Here is a 17,025-nt window from a genome sequence, read left to right as displayed (position 1 = left end):
TTCACGGGGAAACAGTGGAGTAGCCAGGAATTTCGTTCGGGGAGGGGGGCCCTCTTACATACAAGACCAGGGTGGAAAATTAAAAAAAAAAAACTGCGTACTTAGTAGAGGGTTTTAAACTAATTTTAACACTTTTCATTATCGAAAAAACTTCATTTATGAAAAAATATATTTTGTAAATTTATGATTTTTCGATATTTTGTTTCGTTGTATGAAGGCAACAAATTGTGTTTTTCTATTCCGGAGGGCGCCCGGACCCACCAGACCTACGCCACTGCGCCTACTACGCCACTGCGGGGAAATAAGGTACCTATACTCAACGATTTGAATTATACCTTACCAACCAACCAACTTAAACCAACGATATCTATAGATATGATTATGTGATCTATCAAATTCATTAAAGTTTAGTGATATTCCTCGCAACTTTCCTTCATCGTACTGAAAAATAATCGAAAAAAGTGGATATCATTGCATTCATCGGACATTTTTGAAAACCGATTATAATGCGACCGAAAGTGCCAATAGAAATCAGCCTTATATGGGATGGAATTGGGCCTCCTCTATGCAGTCCCCTTGCATTAAACCCTGGCACGAAAACCTGGTTTTCACGTTGAAGTGTCTCGGTGTCTCGATTGATAAAATTGATGGCGTCACTTGCAAAGGTGTACCCAGGATCAAAACTAAAGGAGGGGACAAGCCTTAGTCGTTCAAGTTGTACCGCAGAAAAGGTTATGAAACCAAAATTACAAGAAAATTATAACAGCGCTTTATTGGTTTTTAAAATTATTTTAGAGGAAAACATATTTTTACTTTAATTACATGGTTTACACTAATATCACTTTTCTTGGATTCAAAGTAAATTTGTTCAAAAATTTCGTTTGAACAAAATTTACTCATGCTTCTAGGGGGGTAGCTGCCCCCTGCTCCCCCCCACTTGGTACGCCCATGGTCATTCGAGGGACGACTCATTACATGTTAATATTTTTCCATTCTTCCAACTTTGCATGGATTTACTACAGAAATTGCTAAATGATGTCAAGTTTTGACTTTGAATGAATGCTCGCGTACTTTTTGACATAATGCGTAAAATTTTAATGTCCACGTGGTGCCACTTGCATGCTGCTTGCTGGTGACTGATTACCCCCTGCCAAACATCCAAGAGGTGGCTCGCAGGGGGTGAAGTATTAAAAAGAGGGCCTTTCTTTCGCACGGTCAAGACGCTTCCATGAGACCAAGTCCTTGTTCCTATGCCTTAATGACATCAAGGATAAGATCTGGGAGGCAATTCTTACTTATCACATTTCACTCCTGTTAGGCTATACACTTTTTTCGCGATACAAAGAGTACTCATTCATCTTCACGACCGTGATCAATTCCACACTTATAAGCTTTGAAGAAGAAGTTGATTGGCAAACGAAACGCCACAAGGTTCTCATTAAAGACTCAAGAAGGGGGAACATGACTACATCATCTGGATTCTGCATGGTTAGAGTTATGAGTTTTGAATTCTTAGTTGGTGTGACAGTGCCAAACTATCCGGAAGCCCTGTTCGCATGAGCTGCTCTGGACTGTCTCAATTGAATTTTCGGAGCAATTCATTAGTAGCTCAACTTAAATCTTTCCGCGTAACTTGGACCTTGACTGGCTTGGCGTAATCTGTCAGCAACTCTTTTGAGATCATAGAACCTTCGAATTAAGAAGCACTTTAAACCTACAAACGTTTCAGCATGTCATCCCAGAACCTTCTGCAGGTCGCTATCCTCTTCTGCGGCGTCTTCGCACACGCTATATGCAGTGGTAGTGTGGATAGCGACTGCCCAGGCACCGTCGCGAATAACGGCTTCCAGCTCTCGATCCGCAGCGAGAGGAACGGCAGCGGAGATTGGGTCAGCCGAGTGTCGGGCTACCGCGACGTCGGGGACCGAACGGAGAAGATGGCACTGGACCTCTCCCATCGCGTGGTCCCTTGCAACGGGAAAACGAGGTTCATCTTCGAGGGAAACACTGGAGGCAAGTTTAGAAGAATAATTATCTCTTAATCATTGCAGTTCAATAAAAGAGTATTGACTATATCGACTTTTTTTGAAAAATTTGCTGCTCCCACATCTACGAGGGAACGGCGAAGTGCTGGACATTGTGGGAGAGGACAGGCAGCATTTAGATGAGGTACGGAGGAGATAGAAGGTATGGATGGAGGAAATACTTACCGGGGAGGAAATGCTGGAAACGGTGTTAGAAGGTAGAATGTTAGGTAAACGAGGCATAGAAAATAAGAAAATAGGGTTTTTAGAGAGAATGAAAGGGAGAAGGCCTTATTGTGAATTGAAGAGGGAAGTGCTTGAAGGAAAGAGAGGCCCCCATTATTCTTCTTCAGTACTCACTATAAACCTACCGGAAGGATACTTTAATAATATTAATAATAAAAGAATCCAAAGGAATAGCAGGTTTTAACGAAACGCGCAGCCTTCCTTTGTATGCTATTCAGTTCTAGGATTAAGTCTTTCTGACCCATACCCCATACGCTCGCTGCATATTCAAGGTGTGGACGGACGAGTGCGAAATAGCACCTTTCTTTTACTTTCTCATCCGAAAATCGTCCCACAATACGCTTGATGAATCCTGTGGGTGGCAAAAAGAATAGCACACCAAGAAAGGTTCGATCCCTAGGTTTTAAAGGGGGACTAGGTCATTGATATTGTCCGTATTGCCCAAATACCCGTCAATATGCGTTCCTATGTTTTGTTGAGTGCTGCTTAAACTCAACAAAAATAGGACCTTTCCCCATAAGTATGCAAATTCTTATGAATATCACTCGAGGGGAATATACTACAATTAGAGGTCAAAATTGACACACCACTAGTGGGACAGTCTGTACAACCTCAATATAACGCTTAGCATACGCTTATTTAAAATGTAATTTGCAGTAATTAGAAATACATTTCATCTTGCAATTTGTACATTATTAATGCAGAATCAATGTTTAATTACTGGTCCGGGGTGACCACGGAATGGCGATGATCGCGAATACGATCGGAAAAAAAAGTGCGTCGGCCGGGAATCGAACCCGGATCAACTGCTTGGAAGGCAACTATGCTGACCATTACACCACCGACGCTCATGCCATCACAATGCTAAAGATTATATTACCTATCCAACCAAGTGAGAAACGCTAACTCAGGCGTGATATCCTGCGCTTCTCGACACTTTTTCTTTTCACCTCTGAGAACGCTGAGAACTTACATGAACTGATATAAATCTTTCCAATTTTCGCTTTATGCAGGGTGTTTCAGGACGAATCTGAAATATTTCAGGAGGTGGCAGGTGAGAAAATTTAAAGTTTTTTTTGCCCATAATCATAAGTCGAATCTTCTTAGTTACTGAGCTATGGAAACGCAAGCATGTTTTTAAAAACACTTTGCAGTTACCATGAAAATGAAAACGTTTTTCTTGGATAATCAGCCTCTTCGACATTTTATTTAATACCCTGGATTTTTAAGGATATTAAATACTTAGGGTTTGAACAAAATGGGTGATTATGATTATCTGAAACAATTTATCTCATAATGGATGAGATCGCGGAATGGCATTGCTGATACTCGCTCAAATACCTCGTTTAATTAAGCTCAAATATTCCTCCTGAAACACTATGAATAACATATACTTACTTAAAAGTTAATATTAGAGAAGAATCTGATCTCGAGGGTGGAGCTTTGCGGTGCTGAAACGCAGAAACTAAAGAGAGGCGTGGGATGAGTTGCGAGACGAAGTAAAAGTGAGGGAATGATACTTAAATAAGTGAGTTTCGCGGATGATCGGGCTTTAACTAGCCAGTCAACATTAGGGCTGCAGGCTGTAGTGGATGTATAAGACAGGCGTTGCGAGCAATATGGCATAAAAATTATCACAATAAGAACAAGGGTATACGATTTTGTAAAGCATCGCGAGCTAGGAGTTTGAGACTCGATATAAAAGGAAAAAACTCGAGCAGGTAGAGCAATAGGGTAGTTTCCTTCATCAAAGATAACGAAAGGCATTGATTGCGATTCCTTACCCACCATTAGTGTATTCATAATATACAAATTATTTCGTTTTAGAAAAACCAGTTTAGACGAATGGCAATGGTCAATTTTATCCTCATTTGAAAAAGGCCAGATTGGCGCCCATGCGATGCCACTCCACGTGACGTCACAGGGGCCTAGTTTCTTTACGAGTAGATAGGAGTTTTACATCGTCTGAGATTACCAATGCATGCATGAGGCACAGAGCTCAGGGAAACGTGTCTCAATAATCACCTATTAAAACTGGCTAAGGTCGGAAAGTTTTCTTCGTTTGATAAGGTATTAATGATCCTTATTTAAGCCAAGCGCTAACAGCTAGCAGGGTACTCTGCTACCTGCTAGCATCCTGCGTCGTATCAGCGCTCAAAGCTTCGCCCCAAGGTCACCTCACTTGCGGCAGTGGGAAGCAGAACGACGTCACACGGAGTTTTCCCAGCATTCATACTTAGCCGTCGCGTTTTCGCGCGCTTGAAAATTTTCACTTTTCATTTAATCGCGAAAAAAAGATATGGTCATTTAAAAATCCAAAAGCGTGAAATAGGTACTCCAGGAGTAATAAATAATCTTTCGATTTAGCCAATAAAAAAATAATAGGAAACCATCCTATTAAACTATTGAGGCAGCACATTAGAGGAAAAGGGATACAGCAGTAAGGGCATCGGGAAGAGAATTGCGCGAGAAAAGGAGGCGTTCATGAACAGGAAGGAGATTATGAGAGGATCGTTATTTAAGAGTTTAGAGAAAAGGTTAGTGAAGACTACGACGTGGAGTGTGGCGCTTAACGTTGCGGAAATATGGACACTTAGGAAGAAGGACGAGAGAAGACTGAGATATGGGTGTGGAGAAGAATCGAGACGGTGTAGTGGACGGAGAGGAGGAGGAACGGCTAAGAGATGGACATGGTGGATGAAGAGGGGCAGCTTTTAGATGAGATACAGAGGAGACAGAAGATATGGATGGAGCAATTACTTAGCGGGGAGGGGATGTTGAAAACAGTGTCAGAGTGTAGAATGTTAGGTAAACGAGGGCGAGAAAGGAAAAGAATACAATTTTTAGATAGAATGAAGGGGAGTAGGCCTTATTGTGAATTGAAGACGGAGGTGCTTAATGGAAGGGAAGGATCCTCGAATTCTACTTAAAAACTCCATAAAAAACCTACCTTAATCGGTAGAATACTTTAATTAATATAATTACATTTCATACCTGATTTTTATTTCCAGGAACTACCTTAGGAGAGACAGCTACCAGACTATCATTTCACCCAAAATGCGGGACAAATGTTGCCATTTTTAATAATGGTCGAACTATTCAGAAGATCAAGTAAGTATGGACTCAGGTATTCATTTAAAGTTGTATTTTATCGTACAACTTTAAAGGAATTTAAAGGAATTATACGGATGCTCTTCCCCTATTATTTATAATTGGTTACTTTACAAAGAAATATAAAGTCAAATTATTATTTATACATTCAAACAACATATTACTTTTCAAACTTGACTAGTATCAAAACGCTGTCCTGGTTTTAAATATTATAATATTTATTATATATTGACTAATAATTATTAGCCTTTTTTCCATGTCCCAGAAAAACATTTCATTTTTTGTAAACGGACTGACGGAAAGAAACCTTCATAAACATAATATTACACAAATTTTCATTAAACATGGAAAAGACCCTCCGAATAAACTTTAACCAAATGCATTGGTATCAATAAAAATAGAAACGGTAATCATGGTCTTCGAAAGAAGGAATAACAAAAAAAACTTATGGATTCATGAAATACGTCTTACGATAGGGACCATCTTCATGCTAAAAATATAAGGGATAGCTATCTTATTGATTTCAGAATTTTATGCAATAAAATTATTGACTGGCTGGTAAACCGAATTTACAGAATTTATTATGAAAATATCAAAATTTCTCACAAAAATATTTTTTTTTACATTTTTTAACTTATTATGAGTGAAATAATGCCACGGTAGCTAAAATGGTTAAAACACTCGACCGGAAATCAGGGGATTAGGGTTCGAATCCCGGTCAAGGCGAATGATATTTTCTCTGTGGAATTTTCGTACTTCGTGCATTGCGGGTGACTCCGTAAAAGTTATTACGGAGATGAGTCCTCGGTATACTTAAATTAGATGCAGATAGGGCTCACCCTGACCTAAGCTACAGACGGTTGATCTTCACTCATTGAAGGTAACACGGCCAATTCCTTTCCCTAGGCCACGATAGTGCATAAAGCACAACTATTAAGCTAAATTGTAGGAAAACCAAACCACCATTTATGTCTTGCACGGTATCTGAACTTCCATTCGATAAATATAATCTTTGAACGCCAAAAAGTTCAATTGCTGTTTCTATACGATTCTAGAACTTCTTGGAATTAAGAAATGATAATAGATATCCGTCTAAAAGCATAACCCACGCTCAGCAATGCGATGCTTCATTTCCCTAAAACATGTCCAATTAATTTACTCTTAAACGTAAGCATATCGTGCCGTAAGCATCATCTTACCGTGTACAAGATGCTAGCTATAAGCCACCTTAGAGCGTGGAGGTTGTTTTGATTCACGATTCACGATATAACCAGTGAACAGCAATACTGACTTGGGCACCTTTAAAACCCATAATTTGACACGTTGGCTGTGATGATAGCCCGACGTGTACCTCTACGATCTTTGACCTCCGTATTAGCCTGGAGGCCTACTAGTGGATAAGACGGATGTTTGGATTATACCACTGACTTTGGCACCCATTAAAACCTATAAATTGATACCTTTATTGGTATGCTATACTTATGCCACTCCGATTACCTTGACTGTGACCTTACTGCGTCAACAGTTAAATTTTCTTAAATATATTTTTTTATCACGTCTGAAAACCTAATAATTGACATCTTCTTTAATGGTATCCATACTTTATTCTATCTCGAATATTCTATCACTGAAATTAGCATTAAGCAAATTTTAGATTTTGTTTTGGACACATATTTCGAAGTCAAGAGCTCAAATTTGTAAAATTTTGGTCACACTAATTAAAACATACGACCTTTTCCGATAATTAAGTCAACTTTCATGAGCATTGCTGGAGGGGAATCGACTAAAATTAGAGCTCAAAAATCACACAATTAATGGGACTGTCAGTATTTTCCTTATCACCACTGAAAAGATTCGCTGAATTTTCTCTGATTGCTCTGACTTTTCCGCAATTTTATTGACCATTAACAACTAAGAACACCAAAATCAAGACCTTGAAACAACAAAAATAAAACTTCAAATATTTCATTTATTAAGGCCTGTTTACTCGTACACGTACGGGTTTATGTCTAAATGTATGAACGCGAGAATGAACGCCAAAATGCCCCGTGTAATCACCTAACTTGTGCGAATTCATTCACAGAAAATAGAATCTGTTCCAATTTGGTTCATGCATTCGTACATGTTCCGTTCCAGTCCACAAAAATCATTCACGCAAACGTACATTAGCTCGTACGATGTTAATGTATCGTGTAAACAGGCCTTAACGCTAAAAAATAAATGAATCCAGTTTCTAAGGAAGCACTCGCTTTCATCCTATTAGATAACCTTTTTCTGTTTCTGTACACGCTGAATTTCTAATTTCTTCCTCGAATCCAACCAGCGGCGACGATAAATTCCATGGAGTGGGGTACACAAAGCGACCTCTGCATCCGGACGAGCTGTTCGAACTGATGGTGGATCGGAGGAGCGGGAAGAAATTCGGCTGCAGCCTGGGCATCGGAGTGACCACGACCGCACCTCATGACGGAGAGATATCCTCACACATCAACTACATGAAGTAAGTGGAAAATGAAAAAAAAACACCAACGTAAAGTCGACCTTTTGCCTGCGGGTGACATTAGGATAGTTTCCTTCATCAAGGTAAACGAAATGCATTGATTACGATTCCTTACCCACCATTAGTGTACTCATAATACACAAATTATTTGGTTTTAGAATTCTCAGTTTAGACGAATGTCAATGGTCAATTTTAACCTCATTTGAAAAAGGCCAGATTGGCGCCCATGCGATTCCACTACACGCGACGTCACAGGGACCTGGTTTCTGTACGAGTAGATAGGAGTTTTACATCGTCTGAGATTACCAATGCATGCATGAGGCACAGAGCTCAGGGAAACATCTCTTAATAATCACCCATTAAAATGACCTAAGTTTGGAAAGTTTCTTTCGTTTGATAGGGTAATTATAATCCTTATTCAAGCCTAGCGCCTGCTAGCAGGGTACTCTACTACCTGCTAACTGCCTGCGTCGTATCAGCGCTCAAAGCATCGCCCCAAGGTCACCTGGCACGGTGAACCTGACAGCGGGAACCAGAACGACGTCACACGGAGTTTTCCCAGCATTCATACTTAGCCGTCGCGTTTTCGCGCGCTTGAAAATTTTCACTTTTCGTTTAATCGCGAAAAATAGGTATCGTCATTCGAAAATCTAAGAGCGTAAAAGGCGTACTCCAGGAGTAATGATCTTTCGATGTAGGCAATAAGAAAATAATAGGAAACCCTATTACTAGGGCAGTTCATAAAGTAATGCAACAGATTTTTTTTCTGAAACGGGGGTAGTTTTATTCAATTTTCAAATATAACATGTTATTCCCAAATCATTTTGCTACACAACGCTATTTTTCAATTTAATCTCAATTCAATTCTACGGCTTGACGCCATCTTGAACGGAGGGCCTGTATTCCAGCACGGTACCATTCCACCAAGGAGGTAGTAAATATACTGGAGGGGGCACCATTGGTTTCGAGCGTTGAGCGCAGTGTGGCCGGGATGGGGGTGCTTGGGTAGGATAAGCCACGCCTACTTTGACCAAAACATTGAAAATTCCATTAGAGTCAATGCTAACTATTTGGTGAAGTATTCGGTCATGATCGTTGTTACGTTAAGATTAACTATCGTAAACGAACACAGTAAACCTTTTTTCTATCATTATTGGAAGGCTTCGTGAAAATATGCCTCGAATATCTTTTCCCAAGGAAAAAATTTCTGTCTATCACCACATTTCCGCTTAGCTTAACCGAAAATAACATTGAAAAAGTGTAAAATATCCATTCCCCTGCATTTCTACTGGTAATTTATAATATTACAGCCAATGGAAATATTACTATAGCCGACTGGTCGCAATAATAGTACGAAAGTATGTTCACGACGATATATTATCACCACGATATGACTATATGGACAGTTTAATATGCATAGTAGTATGACGAACGATCGGAAAACTCCGACGGCAATCAAGAAGTAATAGTTACATTTTTATTTTATATATCAGAGGCGATATAAGTAAGTACAGAAGCGATATAAGGAATAGAATATTTAATTATAAACCTTATATACGTACACTGTTTGAGATTAAGTCCGAAAATTGTCGAACCAAGATGGCGGAATTCTCACCACGCTTAAAACTCGAATGCAGCGCCTCCAGATAATTACAACCTCCTTGCATTCCACTGTTCCGACGTTGGTGCCAACGTCGTACTGCATCAATAGCTTCTTCTTCATCCCCGTAGCGGCGATGATAACAAACGCGTTGCCTAACGACTTACCGTGCTTTTGTCTAATGCCAGATTACTGTAGACATGCTGCAAGCTCTTGTGAATCCACCGCGGGTTTCCGCCAATTCACAATTCACATGACATGGCGACTCAATCCATTGTTTGGAACGCAGCACCGATACGTCTCTTTCAGATTACGATTGTTCCGGCGATCGTTGGAACTATCGTGTTTTCACACAACGATGGTTATAACCAGGAATGGCAAGTGAAACGAAACTAAAATATTTCGTTTCAACCCGGAGAGAGAATATGAGACTAAATATAAAGAAGGGCGTACAAAGTAACTTTTGTAACCCACGCGAAAAATAATCCTGAAAACGCCCACTGATGGTAGAGTTGAAATCAATTTGCACTTTCAATCATAAGACCATACTTTAAATGTCAATAGCACACATTACTCGCAATAAATGATGTGAACGTGTTAAATTACCGTAGATATACTTTGGACACATTCAAATTACCGTTTTACAATCTCCACGATCGAGTGCCCACAGAGTACAAAGACCTAATTTGTTATTTGTGATTTCTTTGCAGGCCCGTAACGGTAGTAATGTACCACAGTAACGTCTACATCAACGGATCACACGTCTTGAGCAATCGACCGTACAACCTAGATCTTCTCCAAGTAAGTACATTTTTTCGATTTTATATCGTAAAAGCGTTCACGTAACCTCTTTAATAACTAGCAAAGATTTAAGAAATCGATTCTCCAGGTAAATTAGGGTATAAGTAGGGTATAAACGCACAACGAAAGAGTTGAGATTATTTGAAATTTAGGATCAGGGCTCGGTGTAAACTGTTTTATTTATAATATCAAATTACATTGCTGACCTGCTGACGGCAAAATTGCACGCATTGCTTAAAAACATGGGTGATAAATGAAAAATCGGGTTCGGAAAAACGAAATTAAAGTCAAGCACACTCGAAATGGATCTTTACTTTTACTTGTGTTTTCCTAGGTGCAATATAGCCAAATATTTAGTCCAACATTCAAGGATACTGTATTTTCTTGATCTAATAATTGGTGGGGCAGGATGAGAACTTTTTTCGAGCTGCTGAAATGAAACGCACGTTCTAATTTTGAGCTTTATATTCGCCTATAGTACAGCAAAGGACCGAGTCTTCCAGTCCAGGGCTCACATTGCTACCTGTCGCCTCCGTCAATGCAATAACTGTGATCCTTTTAAAATATCTTCGCGAGTGGCCCAATCGTGCAAGCTCGGAATTTTTCGAGCGGTGTCGCAGCAGGAGGTGGGACCTAGAGTTAATTTCAAATATCTTTGCGACTGAAAAATATAATTAAAAACGCGTTCGTTCACCGGACACAGGCCAAACACACAGAGCAACGACACGCGGTCAGGCCAGAAACTAGGAGGATGCTAAGGACACAAAATGCTACCACGCCAATAAAACTATTAGTAAGGAATAGAAAACGAAAACTTAGTGTAAGTGATGCATGCACGAGTTTCATCACGGCAAGAAATGCATGCATACAATAAGTATTGACAAGTGTAGTTAGTTATTAACTATACATGCAAAGCCAATTTTCCCTACTCCGAATCGAGCAATTCTAGAGCCAAAATATCGCAGGTCTTTAATGTAAGCGGAATAAACGACATCTTAAATCTATCGGCTCTTCAGTCTACTTCCATAGTATTATCCTTGCTGTCGTTTCTATATATACCATGCCATGTTTTTTTACCATACCATGTTTTTTTCACGAAAGGACCTCCTCCGGAGGAAGTTCCTCACCCACTTTTCATTTGAATATTTTCAGGCTGGTGACCGCGTTGGAATCATGAGGACCAAATCGGGAGGGGTAATTGTGGTCATCAACGGAAAGGAGTACGCAGTTGCATCCAATATGCCAGAACCGGTGTACGGTGTGTTTGAATGCTACGGGGACCCAGTCCAGGCGACGATCGTGTAGCCTCATAGCCTTACGTGGCTTTTCCGAGCTTAAGATGGCTGTTGGCCCAATAGTCTCAATATATTATAGATAAAATATTTTGCATTAAAATGAATTACAGAGAACGAACCTTAGTAATCGTTTTTTTTTATTCGTAATGCTTATTCGTAACCCTTAAACTTAATATTTTAATTGCGTCTCTGTTCATCTCCTTCAATATTGTAAAAGCCATTGATTTACATAGGTGGTAATCTGATGTGGACGATCGCCAAAAATATTAATAATTACCATTATATTGTCCAAAGAAAAATTTATTAAATCAATGGTGAAGAACTTAAATCCCAACGTTTCAGAGTGGATCTTGGAGCTTTTACGTCATTTTCGCAAAATGGGAGTCACCACAGAGGTTACACGTGAATAGTGTGAAGATTTGAAAAGGAAATACCTCACAGTCGATCGGTTTCATATCAGGAGGGTTCAACTTTCGCGTGGCTGGTAGTCCCTACGCCCATATAGCCTGGAACACCACTTAGAGCGTATGGCTTACCACATCCCTCTGCCTGCGAACAGTCCAACAAAGCAAGTTCCTGTCACCACGGGAAGGGAAGTTCCACTTCAGTTCTGTAAGTGTCACCAACAGATCTCATTCAAATTTTTCTAGTTTCCAGCGATCACACGAGTGATCATTCCGAAATGATCGTCGCGCGCAATTGTTTTTCGCGATCATTCCAATGATGAGGATTCCCATCAATTTTTTCATCACTCGTCTGGTCGCTTTTTTCCATCGCTGAAACCGTCACTGAAACACCATATCAGCCAATCAGAACGCATGCCCGTATGGAGCGATTGCAGCGCTACGTTTGACAACCTTTTGAACGACATAGGTAAACATAAACACGCTATATATTTTCGTAATGCGGGTCCAATGACAACGAGCTGTGATATGGGAATTGATGCGAAAAGCGACGGCAGGAGGGGCCGTGTGATTCAGTAAAATGATCACACGAGCGATCAGTTTTCCGGTCACTAGGAGGGACGAAACAAATGATCGTGTGATTCAGGCTTAAGGGTCTGTTGGAGCGTTGAGAGTTGAATAAATCTAGCAGTTCAATTTCCGTAACTAATAATTTAAAAAAAGTACAGAGCGTCGGCGGCTAAAACAAGAACCACACCTCATGGATATCCATTTTCTATCACCTAACAAAATATGAAAGGGTGCGGGTGGTGAGGGACTTCCCTTGTTAGTCCCCAAATTCTAAAATCGAACATAGAAGTGAGGACATTTCTGGTGGTAGCTTGTCTCTGAGATCCCGTATTGGTAACTCGTCGAACCACGCTGTATTCCACCATCGGCATTGTACAAGAAAAGGAAAAAAGCTAAAAAAAGGAACGTATAAAATCGTATCCGGCTCGATTTTGTGGAATTTCTTAATATCCATGATAAAAAGAAGAACACAATGGTAATTTCCACACTTTTAATATTACAACTCAGCACCGACCATGGTTTCAACACGTAAGTGTCATTATCAAGGTGAAAAATCCAGTACTCTCTCAGTATATATACCCAGGCCAAGGTAGGAGGTGAGGACATATGGAATTGGTGTGGGGGAGTGGGAGGGGAAACGGTTTTTGGTGAACAAGTGAGTGAAGGACGAAAACATACATCGAGTGGATCGGAGTGAAGGTCAGGGTTTTGACGTCATGGGAATGCTTAACAAAGGTGAGTCCTTACAAAATAAAACATCATTACAAAGTCCATCCGGGCTATTGGCAATTTCGAATTTTTCCATAAAATCTAGTTTAAGCCCTTTGTCAATACAATGTAAAATATGTACGTAAAATTCCATATGTCCTCACCTCCTACCTTGGCCTGGGTATATATACCGAGAGAGTACTGAATTTTTCACCTTGATAATGACACTTATGTGTTGAAACCATGGTCGGTGCTGAGTTGCAATATTAAAAGAGTGGAAATTACCATTGTGTTCTTCTTTTTATCATGGATAAAAAAAGGAAATTTATTAGATTTATTTGGTTGTATCACAGATTCTCGCCCAATTCCGTTGAACTTCTCAAAGCACATCCACTGCAAGCAATATAACCTCGAAAGTTCTTGAAAAAATATGAAGTTAAGTACAGCCCACATTCTGTGAGCCTCAATTTTGTATTCTAGGATAGGTTGATCTCATAAATAAAAGTGTAACTTTTCAAAACAACACACTCGGATGAATTCGTAATGATTTTTTAAAATTTCAAGGTGAGTACAGAACCCACTTCATTCATTTATTACGGATCGTGAGATTGCAATGGGGTCGTTCAAACAGACCCGATTAGCAATTAATTAATTGAAATCTGTAGACATTTTAAGGACGAAACTAATTTACAACGATAAAATACCCATTTAAACGTTCTCACGTGCGTTGCTCTCGATGGTGTTTGGCTGGGGGTGATCAATCACCAGCATGTAAGAGGAACTTCACAGGACAAGCAAACCGCACGGTCTTAATAAACTTTAGACATGATAGCAAAACAAATACCACTTTCATGAAAACGAAAATCTTGCTAACGGTTAGGGATTTATAAAATAAATCCATGCAAGGTCAGTACGGTGGAAAAAATAACATTTTGGTCAGCATAAATTGCAGTTTGATACAAGGAAGCTATATCTATTCTTCACTGTTTGAAGGAAACAAATTGGGCATGTCACAAAAATTGTAGAAGTCGCAGTGAATAACGCAAACTTCTGCTTGCAGCTAATAACTGAGTATTTTGAATGAAATCGTTTCATGCTTGACGTGGAGGAAATGCGATGTATCCATAATAAAACAAACGACTACTGGTAATTTCCACACACTTTAATATACAAGATATACTTACTTTACTATTAATTATTAATTAATATTAATATTATTAATTAATATTAATATTATTAATTATTATTATTTCGTGATTTATTTTATTTACTTTAAAATCCGTAGTGGAGTTATAATAACTCCACTACGGATCATGGTTTCGACACTCGAGCTTGAAAATGACGATATGTCGAAACCATAGTCGGTGGTGGAGTTGTATATTCATTTTATTTTACTCCCAAACCACCGAATAGGCTCATATCGGCCGTTTTACATCGGGGTATTCAACAAATTGCGCGAACACGAACAACCAATCCCTGCATTGGGGGCACTTATCCAGACGGGACTCGAACCCGCGACCTCTTATTTGGTAGGAGAAGACTTCACCCCGCCGTCACCGAGGTTGGCAAAGTTTGAAAATTTAATTACCAATTGCTACACATATTTTATCATGAGTAGTATTTTGCTTCTTTTAACACACGGTATATCCCACAACACTAAATCTCCAAAACCCAGCCATTCCCATCCCCACTACCCGTCATCCTACGTCACTTCCTCGGCCGCTCGCGCCCACCTGTCGGCTGCGGCTCTTTCTCGCACCTGCTATATCACTCCCCCTCCCCCTGACCCCTCCCTCCCAGTCCCCAAATGCCGTTTCCCTTTGTCGACTGCAAGGTGTTGGAACCCATCACACCCGCACGACCGCGGTCCTAGTTTGTCTCTATTTTCCTGAATCGTTACTCTTCTAAAACTTGCGCTGCTTTGCTGCCATGGTTTCCGGGTATCCTCCGGGTTCGTAATGATAATAATAATATGATGTACAGTATAACTTGGTTATAACGTAATTTAAGTAACCACACAATTATTGACGATGCATCGGTGGCAATATTTAACTAATTAATCAATAACACAGGAGAAATGATAAATTACGAGTTATCATGAAATAAATTCTTTCATGAGATTATTGGTGTTAATAAAGCTACGTTAATGAGTTATAGTATTTTGCTATTTAAATTTTATGTAAAATGAAGGCTACTTTGTTCCTTGGAGCCGGATTTTGTTGCCGTTATATGCGAGGATTTGTAATGTATTGAAGATAAATCCGAGGTTATATCAATGCTTACATTTTAATTTTGGTCGGACTTAGGAGCGAATGACGTTATATCTGTGTTGACGTAACAGCCGAGGCTGTAGTAAACCAGTTGTACAGTACTGCTCTTGGACTAGTCCATCAAGAACATAATGGGGTTATATACTACAGTAGAGCTCATTATATGGTACAAAAATAACTAAAATTTATGAGTGGAATATATAGGGATAGGCGGATACATCGTAGTGAAAATTGCATGAATATAAATGAGAAAAAATAACAATTTCGAGGGTTTGTTTATAGCGAAAAAATATTTGCTTAAAAACGGAAAAAAACACAGTTCAATAATCATGTTCCGACAACAGAGAAAGATTCTTCATAAGTGGCCGTTATGTGTTGGGGGTTGAGAAAATCATGAGCCATTCTTGCCAAAATGTTGACCTTTTATAATCTAAAATAAAAGGATAGTTGGCAAAGATTCCCTGGGACTGGGGCAACAATACCAACCGAGTTATAACTAGTGGAAATCTCAGTAAAATAATGGAATATGATATTTTTGAAATTTGAAAACCCTTTAATATGAAGAAAGGTGCATAGAGATACTCAAAACATTTAAAAAGGAATGTTTAAAATTCACTAACTCCAATACTAAAAGAAAACTTTGTCATTTTCGACAGAAAAGGCAAAGATTCCATGGGTTTCATACCAAGGATGGTCAATTATATCGAGTGTGTTGTGAAAACATAGACGCCTCTCTTGAAATTGTTAGGAATTTGTTAGGGCGCCAAACATAATATTTTTAAAAAAACTGGCCAATTTGTCCAACTTGGCAAAATTGTAACAGTTTTCGGTACATATATAAGTGATACACATGATAACTAACTTGCTTTCACAAACACACAGCAATTAAATACACACAATATAGGTAATAGGTCCGATTAGTTATTTATGATGCTTTTTTTCCCGCAATACTAACAGGTCGACACGCATGTAGCATTCCTTACATGCAGGTACTTGGTTTTTGACACATGTAGATCTGATCCTAAATACTTAGATAGCGGAATGAATAGGGCACACCTGGAGAAAACTGAACCTTTACACAAATGTTTAATTGCCTAATTGATAGCAAGAATTGTAAGCGTAGAACATGAAAATGTTAGATGACACTAATTCGTCAAATTGAGTTGCAAAAGATCTACACCTACATAATATCCTACGAACCACCTCTAGGGTGTTTGGCACGGGGTGATTCCATTCTGCCACTGTGCATTGTAGGAATACAATCTCAAGAGATTGGCAGGAGGTCTGTGCTGAACAGGAGTGCTCCGTGAGTCTAGTGTCACACCGCGGCCCGGCGCCAACACGATACGCATATTATCTCGTCTGGCCGGAGCAGATGCTCTCCAGCATTGCCTTTCTCTGACGTGCGTCGGTTGTGCTCCCAGGGGACAAGCAAGGGTCGACTTGAAGCCAGACAGACGGGCGGACGCAAATTTCTCCCCTGAAAACGACAACCA

At 39.6% G+C, this 17,025-nt stretch overlaps 1 protein-coding gene and 1 non-coding gene across 2 annotated transcripts; one reads left to right on the top strand and one right to left on the bottom strand.

Moving 5' to 3' along the window:
- The first annotated feature begins 1,473 nt into the window (after positions 1–1,473).
- LOC124162792 (neuralized-like protein 4) lies at positions 1,474–11,704 on the top strand. The gene is made up of 5 exons (XM_046539433.1): positions 1,474–2,013; positions 5,282–5,381; positions 7,705–7,881; positions 10,192–10,282; positions 11,435–11,704. Exons 1-5 carry the CDS (start codon positions 1,731–1,733, stop codon positions 11,585–11,587), a joined length of 804 nt encoding a protein of 267 aa, XP_046395389.1. The 5' UTR covers positions 1,474–1,730; the 3' UTR covers positions 11,588–11,704.
- Positions 3,047–3,118, bottom strand: Trnag-ucc. The gene has a single exon. It is a non-coding gene; the product is annotated as a tRNA-Gly (tRNA).
- Positions 11,705–17,025: the final 5,321 nt, after the last annotated feature.

Source organism: Ischnura elegans, chromosome 7 (assembly GCF_921293095.1).
Source record: "Ischnura elegans chromosome 7, ioIscEleg1.1, whole genome shotgun sequence".
In the NCBI taxonomy this organism is placed as follows: Eukaryota; Metazoa; Arthropoda; class Insecta; order Odonata; family Coenagrionidae; genus Ischnura; species Ischnura elegans.
Note: the sequence above shows the minus strand (reverse complement) of the source record. Positions and strands in the feature narration are given on the sequence as shown.

Excerpts from the sequence above, each read along its gene's own strand:
- LOC124162792 (XM_046539433.1), top strand. The coding sequence starts at position 1,731 with ATGTCATCCCAGAACCTTCTGCAGGTCGCTATCCTCTTCTGCGGCGTC. Across the intron at positions 2,014-5,281 it reads CTTCGAGGGAAACACTGGAG|GAACTACCTTAGGAGAGACA; the intron begins GCAAGTTTAGAA and ends TTTTATTTCCAG. Across the intron at positions 5,382-7,704 it reads CGAACTATTCAGAAGATCAA|CGGCGACGATAAATTCCATG; the intron begins GTAAGTATGGAC and ends GAATCCAACCAG.